The 14,614-nt window shown below is 34.9% G+C and overlaps 2 protein-coding genes across 2 annotated transcripts; both read left to right on the top strand.

Annotated features, from left to right (window-relative positions):
• The first annotated feature begins 276 nt into the window (after nucleotides 1-276).
• On the top strand, nucleotides 277-5,778 carry LOC125276233 (solute carrier family 52, riboflavin transporter, member 2-like). The gene is made up of 4 exons (XM_048203742.1): nucleotides 277-406; nucleotides 545-1,394; nucleotides 1,560-1,683; nucleotides 5,569-5,778. Exons 1-4 carry the CDS (start codon nucleotides 277-279, stop codon nucleotides 5,776-5,778), a joined length of 1,314 nt encoding a protein of 437 aa, XP_048059699.1.
• Nucleotides 5,779-11,825: 6,047 nt separating this feature from the next.
• si:ch73-196l6.5 (riboflavin transporter 2) lies at nucleotides 11,826-13,863 on the top strand. Its single transcript, XM_048202378.1, has 3 exons — nucleotides 11,826-12,854; nucleotides 13,086-13,209; nucleotides 13,315-13,863. Exons 1-3 carry the CDS (start codon nucleotides 11,842-11,844, stop codon nucleotides 13,522-13,524), a joined length of 1,347 nt encoding a protein of 448 aa, XP_048058335.1. The 5' UTR covers nucleotides 11,826-11,841; the 3' UTR covers nucleotides 13,525-13,863.
• Nucleotides 13,864-14,614: the final 751 nt, after the last annotated feature.

Below are 14,614 nucleotides of genomic sequence, written 5' to 3'. Positions count from 1 at the left end.
AATACTAAATGAATATTTTATATCTCATTGCAATAATTTAGCACTGACATCTGAACAAGCATTTCAGTGATGATCATGACTCAGAAAGTGAGACGTCTTTAACTTTAATTAGTTTAAATAAAATCTACATCAAATAACAGTTTAGCATGAGGAATGTACTCAATAGTAAAACTGTTGCTATATTGACCAATCTATTCTTACAAATACAGTCAAGAGAAATGGGTGTAAGAAACGTGCAATGCTCTAACTTACCCGTGCCCTTTTTTCTAGACATAAATGGCAGATACATGGTGGAATCATGCCATCATTACACACATTTTGGTGGCCCTGTTTGGAATGGGCTCATGGATCTCTGTGAACTCATTTTGGGTTGAGCTGCCGGTTGTTGTAGAAGTTCTACCTGAAGGTAATTAGTGTTTTAAAAAACTTAAACCATTATTACTTATTTTAATAAAACTTTAATGTGTCCTACAGCTGTACCAAGTAGATACTGTATTTATTATCCTGACAACAGTAGAACTTAAAACATGTCCTTTCTTTATAGGGTGGAACTTGCCAGCCTATCTTTCAGTGCTGATTGCATTTGGGAATTTGGGTCCAGTGGCTGTCACTTTAACCCACCACTTTGCTCCAGGACAGCTAAATGAACGTGTGGTCATCCACATCATACAAGTGCTAGCGGTGGTTGCAGCTGCATTTCTTGCTCTCTTTTGGTCCCAGGTGGTCACGGTTGCTGGAGAGCCTAGATCTGTCCCATTCCTGCTGCTTACTTTTATACTGTCATTTGTCTGCTGCACTTCCAATGTCACCTTCTTACCCTTCATGTTTCGTTACCCTTCACAATACATCCGGACGTTCTTTGTCGGACAGGGTCTTGGCGCACTCTTTCCCTGTGTAGTCGCTTTGGGGCAGGGTGTAGGGAAACTAGAGTGTGTTGAGACGTCCAATGGCACAAAGCCCCACTATCTCAAGGAAAACTTCCCTGCTCAGAACTTCTTCTGGTTCTTGTTTGTGATGCTTGCGATTTCGGCCCTTTGTTTCCTGGCTCTGACGTACAGAGTGGTCACCCAGACTGAGGTAGCAGAAGTTCTGAAGACTGAGCAGGAAACAGCAAAAATGGAAGAGACACACCCTTTACAAAATGGAAGTTCGCCAGTTTCTGAGGAACAAGTTGAAGTTGAAAAACAGACTCCTGTTGTGGCATTCTGGACGTCACGCAATGTCTATCTGCTCCTGTTGCTGGGAATATCTAATGCTCTGTCCAACGGTGTGCTGCCGTCAGTGCAGAGTTTCTCCTGTCTGCCTTATGGCACAATGACCTTTCACCTCTCTGTCGTCTTGGGCAACATTGCAAACCCTCTGGCCTGCTTTGTGGCCATGTTTGTCCTACTTAGGTAAGTTCTTGATGAGTTTTTTTGGTGTGCATAACAGTACTGTAAAAAAATATTAGTGTTCCTGTTCTTTAAATTCTGCTCCTGTACAATTTGTTTTGAATTGTGTGATGTGTTGTTAATTTAGTAGATTTTAGAATTGAAATTGATATAAAGGTTTCATTACAGGTCCAGTGTTGGTCTCGGTATGATGTCACTAGGAGGCTGTATTTTTGCAGCCTATCTCATGGCCTTGGCAGCACTGAGCCCCTGCCCACCACTTTTAGGAAGTCAGTCTGGAGTCGCTCTAGTGGTTAGTAACTGTCTCATTACTGGGTGGAAGAGGAACTCACTAAGAATGAATCTCTTAAAATGTTGAAAGTGCTTTGGTAACACTTTATAATAATGTTCAGTTATAATTCATTTATGAATTATTAGTTAATGATTAACAAATCATTTACAAAACATGAATATACATTTATAAATGATTGATAAGTGATCTAATATTTTATGAATGTTTTATAAATTCAGTTATAAGTCATTTATAAATTATTTGTTAATTATGAACAAATCATTTACAAAACATGGCTATACATTCGTAAATGATTAATAAGTGATATGTTAACATTTTATGAATGTTTTATTAGTTCAGTTATAAGTTATTAGTTAATGATGAACGAATCATTTACAAAACATTACAATATACGTTCATAAATGATTAATACGTATTATGCTAACAATTTACAAATGTGTTGTAAGTTATCTCAATTAAATAAATCAAACAGATCATTAGTAGATGGTTTATAAGTTATTAGTTAAGACATTATTTATCACTTATAATAACTGAAGTATTTATGACAAAATTGTTTTAGTATCATTATCTCAATAAACAATTGTTAATCATGAACAAATGTTGAACAAACCATAAGTAAATGATCAGTATATGATTTATTGATGAAGTTGTAAGCTGGTCTGTGTTCAAAAGCACAAACATGCAGGTATGCTAAAGCACTATTTTTAAGAAGAATAATTTATTTGTTTTGAAGTGGATAAACATTTATAAACGCCTTACAGTCAGGTGATTCCAGTGGATTATATTAAATCCTTTCACTCTTCAGTACAGACTTGTGTTCTGTGTGGAGTGTGTGGGGTCTAGTGATGAAGTCATCCTCTGATCCGGATTTACTTTCCACTGAAGCTCACATCAGGTGCACAGAGTTAAACACTCCATGTGTGTCAAAGACAGCTGTCTATACCCTCACCAGTCAGCACTTACACTGCAGTACACACTACAAAGTGTTCAACACCTGTTATAGATGATGTGTAAACACATGAATAAATCATTTACAAAGCTTTCTGCATCCCCTATTCTAAAGTGTAAACTATTCTTCACTTGTAAATGTGTTACATATCATTTCTAGACCTTTCTTTCCTGTTACAAATTATTTGTATATGTATACAAGTCATTTATAACACTTTCTGCATACCCTATTCTAAAGTGTAAACTACTCATCACTTATAAATGTGTTACACATCATTTCCAGATGTTCCTGTTACATGATCAATCTCACTCCATCACTTTACCCAAGCCTAAAATTTACATTATTTAAAAAAATAAATAAATAAAGTTATAAATCAACACTCTGCCACCGTTTAACCAGCACTTAATCATTTAATTTTTATTTTGTTTTTCATGGAACAGCTCCTCACCATAACATGAAAACGCACCATAAACTGTTAAACATAGTCCATTATTTCGTGCATTATTTTCAAGTCTTCAGAAGTCGTACGATGCCATCGTGTGAGGAAAAGATTCTTATAACGTAATATTACCATTATACATTAATAATCGTATCACTCCGCCGTTTCATAACTTTCAAATTAAAATTGGCGCGTCCAACAATACGACACTGACGTGTTTGCGACATGCCGAATTTGAGTTGCCGTGTCAGATTCAGCGCGACGCTTAAAAGGATGGAAATGCAGATCAGAGGAATGTTTGCAGCGATTAAACACTTTAATTTCATTCTGTTACTCACACAAAATTATGATTTGCTGTCATTTCGCTGGTAATGTAGCACACACGTCGTTTTGTCTGTTCTGTATACTGGTTTTTGTAATGTTTTAAATAAATTATTGTGACTAATGTACATTTATCTGCCTGTTACACTACGTATATTGTCAAAATGGTTATGCTTAAGGTTATAGGGTGGAGTAGGGAGCTTAAAATTATTTTTTATACAACAGTATATCAACTAAGATAACGGTCACTGTAAATATATCTATATTGCGTTTTTATATTTGTGAAGTGGCTAAAAAGTGGTCATGTTTAGGTATAAGGGGTGAGTTAGGGGCTCAAAGATATCTATATAATAGTAAAATATATTTGCATAAAAATATTATAATTTTTATATAAAAATATATAATTTAAATATCGGGATTTGTATAGATTTTATATCCTGTAACTGAAAGATATATTTGCATATGGCAAATAAATGGTAAATTTACAAATTGCAGTTTGTAGCTACATAATTTATAAAGAAGATCTGCAAATGATATGTAACACATTTATGAGTGATGAATAGTTTACACTTTAGGGTATGCAGAAAGTGTTATAAATGACTTGTATACATACACAAATAAGTTGTAACAGGAAAGAAAGGTCTACAAATGATGTGTAACACATTTACAAGTGAAGAATAGTTTACACTTTAGAATAGGGTATGCAGAAAGTGTTATAAATGACTTGTATACATATACAAATAATTTGTAACAGGAAAGAAAGGTCTACAAATGATATGTAACACATTTACAAGTGAAGAATAGTTTACATTTTAGAATAGGGGATGCAGAAAGCTTTGTAAATGATTTATTCATGTGCTGACTGGTGAGGGTATAGACAGCTGTCTTTGACACACATGGAGTGTTTAACTCTGTGCACCTGATGTGAGCTTCAGTGGAAGGTAAATCCGGATCAGAGGATGACTTCATCACTAGACCCCACACACTCCACACAGAACACAAGTCTGTGCTGATGAGTGAAATGATTTAATATAATCCACTGGAATCACCTGACTGTAAGGCATTTATAAATGTTTATCCACTTCAAAACAAATAAATTACTCTTCTTAAAAATAGTGCTTTAGCATACCTGCATGTTTGTGCTTTTGAACACAGACCAGCTTACAACTTAATCAATAAATCATATACTGATCATTTACTAATGATAATTTACTAATAATCATTAACTAATCACTGATCATTAACTAATAAATTATAAATGACTTATAGACAAATTAATAAAACATTCATAAAATGTTAGTATATCACTTATTAATCATATATGAATGTATATTCATGTTTTGTAAATAATTTGTTGAACATTATCTAATCATTTATAAATGACCTATAACTGAATTAATAAAACATTCATAAAATATTAACATATCACTTATAAATCATTTATGAACATATAATCATGTTTTGTAAATGATTAGTTCATCATTAACTAATAGTGACTTATAACTGAACGTTATTATAAAGTGTTACCAGTGCTTTTTACTGCACCACTGATATATCACGTGCAAATACTACATGCAAAAGTGGCGCAACTCTTTAGTGAATTCGACACGCTCTGTTCATGGTGATTATTTTATCATCTGTAAAGATCTGATAAAGTAATCCTAAACCTTAAAATATTTCTACGACCCATTTTACAATAATTATCTTTATAGTACAAACAGATTTTAAAGAAAGAAAAAAAACTATCTGTTGGAGTCAACTGTGGGGCAACTGTTGTATACTTGCTTCTTACACTTCATTATAAGCAAGTAATTGTTAAAGCATTTAAAAATATATATATTTTTAAATAAAATAAATAATATAATGAATGAATTATACTTATAATACCAACATTGTAATATAATATTATAATATTTAATATTATTTCTAATTAAATGATTTTAAGGGCAAATGACAGTGTGCCACAGATGCTGTCGACCTATAGCTCTATTTATCCCAGAACATTCCTTGAATTTCTTTCATTATTGATTTACACAGAAAAAAATCAATTCCTGTCACAGTCACCCATTCATTCATCATATATAATACACACTGTATCTGTAAATACAGTATATAAGTAATTCTATAAAACTGTATAATTTTTTTAATAGAAGTCTATAATTCTTTCACCATTTAGATCATATCCTGGATCATCTTCACTGGCCTGTTCTCTTACCTGAAGGTGGTCATTGGGACTCAGCTTCATGAAGCTGGACATGCAGCTCTGCTTTGGTGTGGAGTCTTCATCCAGGCTGGCTCTCTTATTGGAGCCTTTACGATGTTCCCTTTAGTCAGTGTGTACCAGGTCTTTCAGCGAGCCCAGGACTGCACTGATGTCTGCAGTTAATATTTCAGCACTCGATTTTACGTTCAGTTCACCCCATGCCTTTATATAACAGGTATCACTTCATGGGGGACTCTACAATGGAAAGGGATGGTAAAACCGATGCCTTCACAAGACAATTCAAGTTAATGTCAGTGCAAACAGAGCTGTACTTAATCACATTGCCTATCTTTGTGTTACCTGATGCACATTGAGAATGTGAAAAATATGTGGTTGATACATAAGAGTCACTTTGAAAGTGTGTGTGAACACCTTAATCTATATTAAGTGTGAGATTGTTTTCATGCACTAACACATTTTTGGTTGGAAATCAGAGCAGGTCTGATTTCATAATAGAAACCTCAATATTTGATGCCATCTGTGCCAGAAAATGTTTCACCCAGAAATCAAAGTCAGCGATCTATAGCCACAATGTACACTATGCCAATGAGTAGACTTGTACTATATGTTTCATCTGTGTAGTATTATACAAAGCATTTTGTTTATTAGCAAATTGATCATTCAGGTAAGTGGATATTATTCCTAGGTGAAAAACTTTCTTTTTTAATGACTCTAATGTTTTGTTGACCACAAGCAAAAAATGTGTATCGTCACATTCCAATATGAATGACTTTTTACAGTTTTCTGGATTTAGATCTAGACACACACAACTTTTTCTCTGCTGAATATATCTGTAAAATTTTAGTTTTAATGTTTATAAGTCTAAATGTACTATTGACATGTCAGACCTGTAATATCTGCCATGTGTGATGCTGCCATGTTTTACCTTTTTTGATTTTGATTATTTTTTTATTATTTTAGATGTGAGGCCAGTATTTTAATTAAGATTAATCTCATGCATTCTTCAGCTGCTGCTGTTATCATGCACTTTTCTTTCTTTCTTTCTTTCTTTCTTTCTTTCTTTTTTGACAAATATCCATGAAATAAGAATTCAGAAATGTCGTTTTTATTTTTTTTTTGACTAATTATTCAGGGCAGAATGGAGCTTTATGAGAGCTGGAAATTTTAATGCGGGCACTAATCGCATTCCTGACATCTAATTAATATTGCTTAGCAGTTTCATGCTGCGGATACTTTGCCTAAATATAATTATAAATAATTTTCTCTCAAGTCTTCATTGACTGAAAATATTATATGGCATCATAGATCTGTTATATGCTGTTTTGAATGCGTTTACATGTGCTTATGCCCTTTGAATGTGCATTGTTATAAGATCTCACAGCTTTATAAGTAATAAATGGTTCTTTCAACAAAAGTGGAATGTTGTGACTGATATAAAACCAGTTGTGGAGTTTATCAGTCTAGGGCGTTACTAGGCCCAATTTAGGAGGACTTTAGCCACCCCAAATTTCCACCCAGCCCCCATAAAAATGTGTGATTAAATCAGTAATCTGTATGCTAACTCGTGATCGCGTAAATCCCCTTCAAAACATATGAAAACGGCGGCAGACTTCGGCTCCACTCCGTATTCAGCAGCAACCCTTTGCGTTATTCAGCGTGCACTTCAATCCGCAGCGGCAGAAGCAGAGAACAAGGTGTGTACATTTCGTAATAGATTGTCATGACATATACATCTGTGTAGTTGTTTGTCATAAATGCAGTTTTAGGTAATATGATGCGGGAGCAATTCAAGACCGTTTTCCATCCCACTGCAAAACGTTTTTGCTGTGTTAAGCCCTCATCACACTTTTTTCCTCTAGTGGAGCGCTTCACACACAATATAGGCTACTTTAGAAAACGATAATGCTATTTTTATCTGAAAATGTAATTTTTTAATTATTAAATTGGCAAATTAAATAATAATAATGATAATCATAGTAATAATAAGCCTTTCTAGGGGACCTTCGAGACTTTTTCTACTCTTTATTGGCTACTTAAAGTACAATAAAATTGCTCAAATTTGCATATTCTTTTTTTTTTTTTTTTTGTAACACTTTACAACAAGGTCTCATTTGTTAACATGAAGAAACAATGAACAGTACATTTGTTACAGCAGCCTATTTATTCATCTTTGGTTAATAGAAATACAGTCATTCATTGTTTGTATGTTAGTTCACAGTGCATTAACTAAGTTAATAAATACAACTTTTGATTTTAATAATGTAGGCCTATTAAACATTGAAATTAACATTAACTAAGAATATTAAATGCTGTAGAAGTCAGATCCAGCGTCAAGGATGGGGGTGGGGGTGAGGGGGCTATATGTTCTGAAAATAAAAAGAAATGATTTAATATGTGACAGATTAAACATATTGCCAGCAGTAAAATAAGGTTTGTCTATATTCTTAATAAAATATATACAATACTAACTGGTTATTTAAAATGTTGTAAATAATAGTGTTGACACCACTAAATCAATTATTTAAAACAATTAAATATTTTAAAACTATAAACTATAGAAAAGACCACAGTTTGTTTTACAATCATCAGCACTTGTATTGTTTTTTTTTTTTTTTTTTTTACCACATTATTGCATAACATGATGGTCACAGTTAAACTTTTACTGAAGCTGAGTTGGTCTGACTTGCTTGCATTATAATAAATTACTACAAATTACACATTATCCAGTTATCCCTTTCCTTAACATCAACAGACAGGTGTCATGGTTGGCTAGAATGGGCACACCCACTGATGCACAGGATATAAGATAATTTTCTTGTTGTACAGGTCATTGTCTCCATTTGATTAGCCTCGGATCATGTGAGTACCTGTCAGATTTCTCATACATGTTATTATGGAATCTTTTTTTTTCTAATTTACTTTATTCATTGCTAAATACTCCTTTCTGTTATTTAATTTTACATGACCATAAGTCAATATAACATTATTTATTGTTAAATAATGAAATGCTTTTTTCAAATGTTGCATGCTATATAGTGTTTATGATCAGTATAATCATTATAAATGAACTGTTCATGCTACAACTATAACACACATGCACAAAAATGTCACCAGTGACCGAACCTACTCGCTGCACACAGACTAATACTCAAACCACTATGACAGTGACAACCACAAACGGCATAAAGATGAGCTTTCCAAAATGACAAATAGCTAAAAAATGCTTACTGTGTTTAAGTTGTTTTTTGCACACTGATTGTATTTAGAATATATTCAGTTTTTTTCCACAATGATGTAGCCTGCTAGTCTGGCTATCACCAGACCAAGCTCAATTTAAAATTGAACACTGGTCTGGGGAGTTTGCTATGTATTTCCTACTGCACAAGAGGCGTGATCAATGAGCATTAGTCACGCAATTGGATAGTCCTTCAACCAATCAGATCAACGATCCGGGTGACGTACTTTGCAGAGCGATGCGAAAACTCCAGGCAGGTTTACCGTGTGTCTCAATCAGCTCCCTAGTTCAGTAGTCAGGGCACTGATCAGGGAATCAGCCACATTCACTTGCATGATATACTGATTCACGACCTAGGGAGCTAGGGAGCTGATTGAGACGCAGGGTTAGTTTGTATTGGTTTGTAGCATTGATCCGCAGTTTGCAGAAGCAGCAATGGCATCGAGCGATTTTTGCAGGTTGTGCAAAAAAAACATGAAAGTGATCGGTATTTACACCCACTCGAGCAATTTGTTTGCTAACTAAAGAAGTCATTCAACATCGTCGAGAGTTTAAAAGGCGACTCTGATACTGTTCTGGTTCAGTGTAAATGAACGCGGAATATAGCCGCCCTAAACTACGTCATTGTCATGACAACCAAAAAGAATTTCAGTCAGCTCAGGCGGCGCGAGATTCAAGAAGCAGGGAGACGAAACATAGAGCAAATATAAAAATATTGTCTACCATCAAGGGGCATTGAAGTAAAAGAGTCCTGTACTCACATCGTGAAGCAAACCACCAGAATAACAGCAGAGAATCGTCGTGTGTCATTAATCGCTGTTTGTAATCTTCCTATGAAGAGACTGTCGGATCAACGCTCTGCTACATTTCTCTCAGATAAGGTAAATGCTTTACACAATCGGCGTCACTGTGATTGTGCATTGTTATTTTGGAGAGACGGGTAGATCAGATAGAGTTTGAAAGCTGCTTGCCGTCGCTTCTCTGTCATCGTGTTATACCCGCCAATAGCGAGCAAGGTGGATAAGCCAGTCTGTGATTGGTTCCCGCAAAAGTGTAACAGCGCAGCAGAAATGAATGCACGGGTTTCCAGACTGAGTTTCCGAGCAAAATCAAATCGCCGGCAGATCAGGCTGGGTTTACCCAGACTAGTAGCCTGCCTAATTTTGATTTGTTTTAACTTATGTTCACTTTTGAACAAAGTTCTGTCCCACTTTTTGCAGACTGATTTTGTTGCACTAAATAAAGGTAGACCTATTCATAGTTATATAGTTGACATGAAATTGCAAGAACAAATTTCCTTATACATTAATGTACATTTTAAAGTTTGTGTATATATGTGTACATTGATTTAATGCTATGACAGTTATTACATGTCCGTTTTCAAGATCTCACCTAGAGCCCCTACAAACCCCCTGTTATCAATGCACTCTGATTTGTACTTTGATAGCCCTTCTGCAAATAAGCACAATCTTCCTGACTTTGTTCTTAAAATACATTGGCACAACATCAAAGTAATAGTTAGACAATGCTCCACTCACTACAGATGTTACTGAATAACTTCACTTTAGCAGATGATTCTTGTCCAAAGTGAAAATACACTGACACTGACTTAAGGGTCAATCGCCTGGAGTGCCCTTGGATTAAATGTTTTGCTTAAAGGGTTAGTTCACCCAAAAATGAAATTTATGTCATTAAATACTCACCCTCAATTCGATCCACACCCTTAAGACCCGTAAGTTTTTTTTATCCTCAATAGAAAGCAACAAAATGACCACATTCAAGGTCCAGAAAAGTAGTAAAAACATGACTAATTTGTTAAAATAGTCAACGTGACTACAGTGGTTCAAACTTAATGTTATAAAGCGACGAGAATACTTTTTGTGCACAAAACCAAAGCAAAAATAACGACTTTATTCAACAAATTTGTCTTAAAAAGTATTCTTGTCGCTTCATTAAGGTTGAAGGTTCAAATAGTCACGTTGACTATTTTAACAATGTCTTACTTTTCTGGACCTTGATTGTGATAATTTTGTAGCTTTCTCTTGAGGATAAAAAAAAACTCTTGGATTTCATCCAAAATATCTTAATTTGTGTTCCAAAGATGAACAAAGGTCTTACAGGTTTGGAACGACATGAGGGTGAGTACTTCATTTTCATTTTTGAGTGAACTAAACCTTTAAAGGTGAAATATGTAAATTTTAGGAGGATCTATTGACAGAAATGCAATAAAACATGCATAACTATGTTTTCAGTGGTGTATAAAGACCTTACATAATGTTTTTATTACCTTAGAATGAGCCATTTTTGAGAACTTGACTGCACCAAAATTGGAATTTAAAGGGTTAGTTCACCCAAAAATGAAAATAATGTAATTTATTACTCACTCTCATGTCGTAAGGCCTTCATTCATCTTCGGAACAAATCGAATCAGTGATTTGGATCTCCTATTAAATGGCTAAACTGCTGAAATCACGTGACTTTGGCACTCCGAGTCACTGATTTGATTTGTAAAGCTCCAAAGCAGTGTTTTGAAATCGCCCATCACTATATTGTTGAAAAGTCGTTATTTTGGCGCACAAAAAGTATTCTCGTCGCTTTATAATATTAACATAGAACCACTGAACTCACATGAACTGATTTAAATTTTTTTAGTACTTTTATAAATCTTGAGAGAGGAAATGTCTTTGCTGGCTATGCAGGCCTCACTGAGCCATCGGATTTAATCATAAATATCTCAATTTGTGTTCTGAAGGTGAATGAAGGCCTTACGACATGAGGGTGAGTAATAAATGACATTATTTTCTTTTTTGGGTGAACTAACCCTTTAAAGATGAAGTGGGTAATTTCTACTCCACTAGTGACACCAAGTGGAGTTGCAAAAATAATGGCTGTCCTAATTGAATGAAATTCTGTTGGTTACTAACTGTATCATTTTTCTTTTCTGAAGACATTTAGGTTACGAATTCTGAGGAATACTGATCTTAATCATCATGGCCACGTCCATCCTCACCCATGTTTTGGCCGTTCTGTTTGGCATGGGCTCCTGGGTTACCATCTGTGGTCTGTGGGTGGAGCTGCCCTTAATCGTTCCACAGGTACCTGAGGGCTGGTATCTTCCCTCCTACCTCTCTGTTATTGTCCAAATGGCCAACATCGGACCTTTGTTTGTCACACTAATGCACCGCTTCCGCCCAGGAACGCTCAACGAAACAGCGGTTATCTATTTTATTGTTGGTTTCGGGATACTGGCCAGTCTCTTCCTGGCTTTCTTTTGGAGTGAGACGGTAGTGGTGCAAGGTGTGGAGCGCAGTGTTCCTCTCCTGCTCCTCGTCTTCTTCATCTCCATAGTGGACTGCACTTCTTCGGTGACGTTCCTTCCCTTCATGATGCAGCTCAAGGCGGAGTATCTCATGACTTATTATATAGGAGAAGGCCTGAGCGGTCTTGTCCCGGCTTTAGTGGCGATGGTTCAAGGTGTAGGTGTGATGGAATGCGTCAATGCATCTCAAATCCTCAGATCCAATGAAACGCATCTTAATAAGTCTGAAATAGATGCTAACTACCTTGTGCCTCACTACCAACCAGCTAATTTTTCAGTTGAAGCCTATTTTTTCTTCCTGGCTGCTATGATGGTGGTTTGTTTAGTGGCGTTCTTACTTTTGAACTACCATCCAGCTGTGGCTCGAGAGCGCCCCAGTAACTCAAATGGAAGTGGAAACCATAAATCCCGCTGGAAAAACAAGAAATCTGAACAGAAACCAATGATGCGTTCTCAAAAGGCGAAACCTAGGAGCATGTTTGGGACAGGGACGTACACTTGGATACAAGTAGTGTACATCTACATTATCCTAGCATGGGTAAACGCTCTGACCAATACTGGTTTGCCATCAGTCCAGTCGTACTCATGTTTACCATATGGAAACCAGGCCTATCACTGGTCAGCCACTATGGCGAATGTTGCCAATCCTATAGCTTGCTTCATCACCATGTTTTACACTCAAAGGTGAGCTATATTATGATAAAACAATGATTGCATGGGGAGTAATTAGATTTTTTTTGTTGTTCATTTGAACAATATATGATGAAACTCTACAATATCCTGCTTACCAAACAAATATGAGGACATGAAATAATTATGTTTTCAACATTGACATATTAAAATTATTTCTGAAGGATCATGTGACACTAAAAACTGATAAATAGATAACTTAACTCTTTGTTACATTCTGAACAGGTCTTTAGTGCTGATGGGAGTTCTCACTTCTATTGGTTCTCTTATTGGAGTTTACATTATGGGCATGGCTGTGTTGAGTCCCTGTCCACTGCTTGTTAATGAGACTTCTGGAACAGTCATTATTGTGAGTATTTGTATTTATTTTTTAATATAAGAAGTGTTTTTGCTTTATCTATTTTATTGTTTATTTTTGTATATTTAGTAATCCTATGTAAATCCTAATTTACAGGTGTTGGCGTGGTTCTTTTTTATTTTCGTCCTATCCTACGTAAAGGTGATTGCTGCTGTCATCTTGCGAGATGAAGGTCACAGCGCTCTCGTGTGGTGTGGAGCAGTAGTGCAATTGGGCTCAATGTTGGGGGCAGTGACTATGTTTCCCTTGGTCAATATATATGACTTTTTCGTTTCGGGTGACCCATGTAACACTAATTGTCTATGAAAAATGGGATCTGTAAATAATATTAATGATATTACTAAAATTCATTCTTAATTGTGGAGCATATGTAAAGTATTACAATTTTATATTAGACCTTTAATCAGAAAAGTAATTTGCTTAAAACTAATTTAAAATATTTTATGTACATTTAACAATGTAAATGATGTAAAATAAGCTTGCTTTTAATGTCTATTTTAGATGTTTTTATTATATTAACAATGTTTGTAAAGTGTTTTTATGCTGACTTCTTTATTATTATATTAAATTTTCTTATTTGTCCATTTATTTGTTTTAAACATCCTAATCACGAATAGGAGTAAGAATATTTTCAATGCCAGATTTGCCAGAATCATCAAATGTCCACTAGGAGGCGGTAACGGTCTACAGTGAATATTGTTCATTTAGATCATTTTTCACCCATGAGCAGAAGGTTACTAGGGGACCTCAGTAAACTAGTTTCAGAATGTCTTAGAATTCCTAATTATTAAAATTAAGTCACCTCGTATTTATGTTTTATCAGTAAAACTAGATATAATGTACAGTATAAGTAAAACGTAACGTGCATTGGATTTTTTATATGGAGAAAAATCAGGAAGGTTTTTAATTTGTCCCCTCAACATTTGTATAAAGTGATCTAAAATGTTTCTAATGAATTCCCCAATATAAACATTTACTTGCCTTTAAAATATTATAGTTGAGTTTAAGTTATGAATAATGTCAGGGGGAAAAAAATCCTGCATCTAAAGAATTTCTGCTGCATCAAAACAACAGCATTTATTTTTTCTTTCCTTTACAGAAAAGGAACAACCTGTTAGGCAGTAAAAATTGTTTATGATTCTTCAATGTATTGACAGCCCTATAGTTTCTGTTAATAAAAATGGAAAACAAGCTTATATTTTTGTCATAATTTCAGCAGAGGAAAACCGGCCTTTGCTGAGTGGCCTCGAATATTGACTTTGACAATGAGTGGCCTTAAAGCACTGATATTAGTCTCTTTTCAGTATGCAAAGTCATTGAATTGAGCAGATCTTAAGAATCTGCAATGTTACAGATTTCATTGTGTTGCAATATTACAATATACAATTTAAAATAC

This window comes from Megalobrama amblycephala, linkage group LG9 (genome assembly GCF_018812025.1).
Source record: "Megalobrama amblycephala isolate DHTTF-2021 linkage group LG9, ASM1881202v1, whole genome shotgun sequence".
NCBI lineage: Eukaryota > Metazoa > Chordata > Actinopteri > Cypriniformes > Xenocyprididae > Megalobrama > Megalobrama amblycephala.
Note: the sequence above shows the minus strand (reverse complement) of the source record. Positions and strands in the feature narration are given on the sequence as shown.

Excerpts from the sequence above, each read along its gene's own strand:
- LOC125276233 (XM_048203742.1), top strand. The coding sequence starts at position 277 with ATGGCAGATACATGGTGGAATCATGCCATCATTACACACATTTTGGTG. Across the intron at positions 407-544 it reads TGTAGAAGTTCTACCTGAAG|GGTGGAACTTGCCAGCCTAT; the intron begins GTAATTAGTGTT and ends CTTTCTTTATAG. Across the intron at positions 1,395-1,559 it reads GCCATGTTTGTCCTACTTAG|GTCCAGTGTTGGTCTCGGTA; the intron begins GTAAGTTCTTGA and ends GTTTCATTACAG.
- si:ch73-196l6.5 (XM_048202378.1), top strand. The coding sequence starts at position 11,842 with ATGGCCACGTCCATCCTCACCCATGTTTTGGCCGTTCTGTTTGGCATG. Across the intron at positions 12,855-13,085 it reads ACCATGTTTTACACTCAAAG|GTCTTTAGTGCTGATGGGAG; the intron begins GTGAGCTATATT and ends CATTCTGAACAG. Across the intron at positions 13,210-13,314 it reads CTTCTGGAACAGTCATTATT|GTGTTGGCGTGGTTCTTTTT; the intron begins GTGAGTATTTGT and ends CCTAATTTACAG.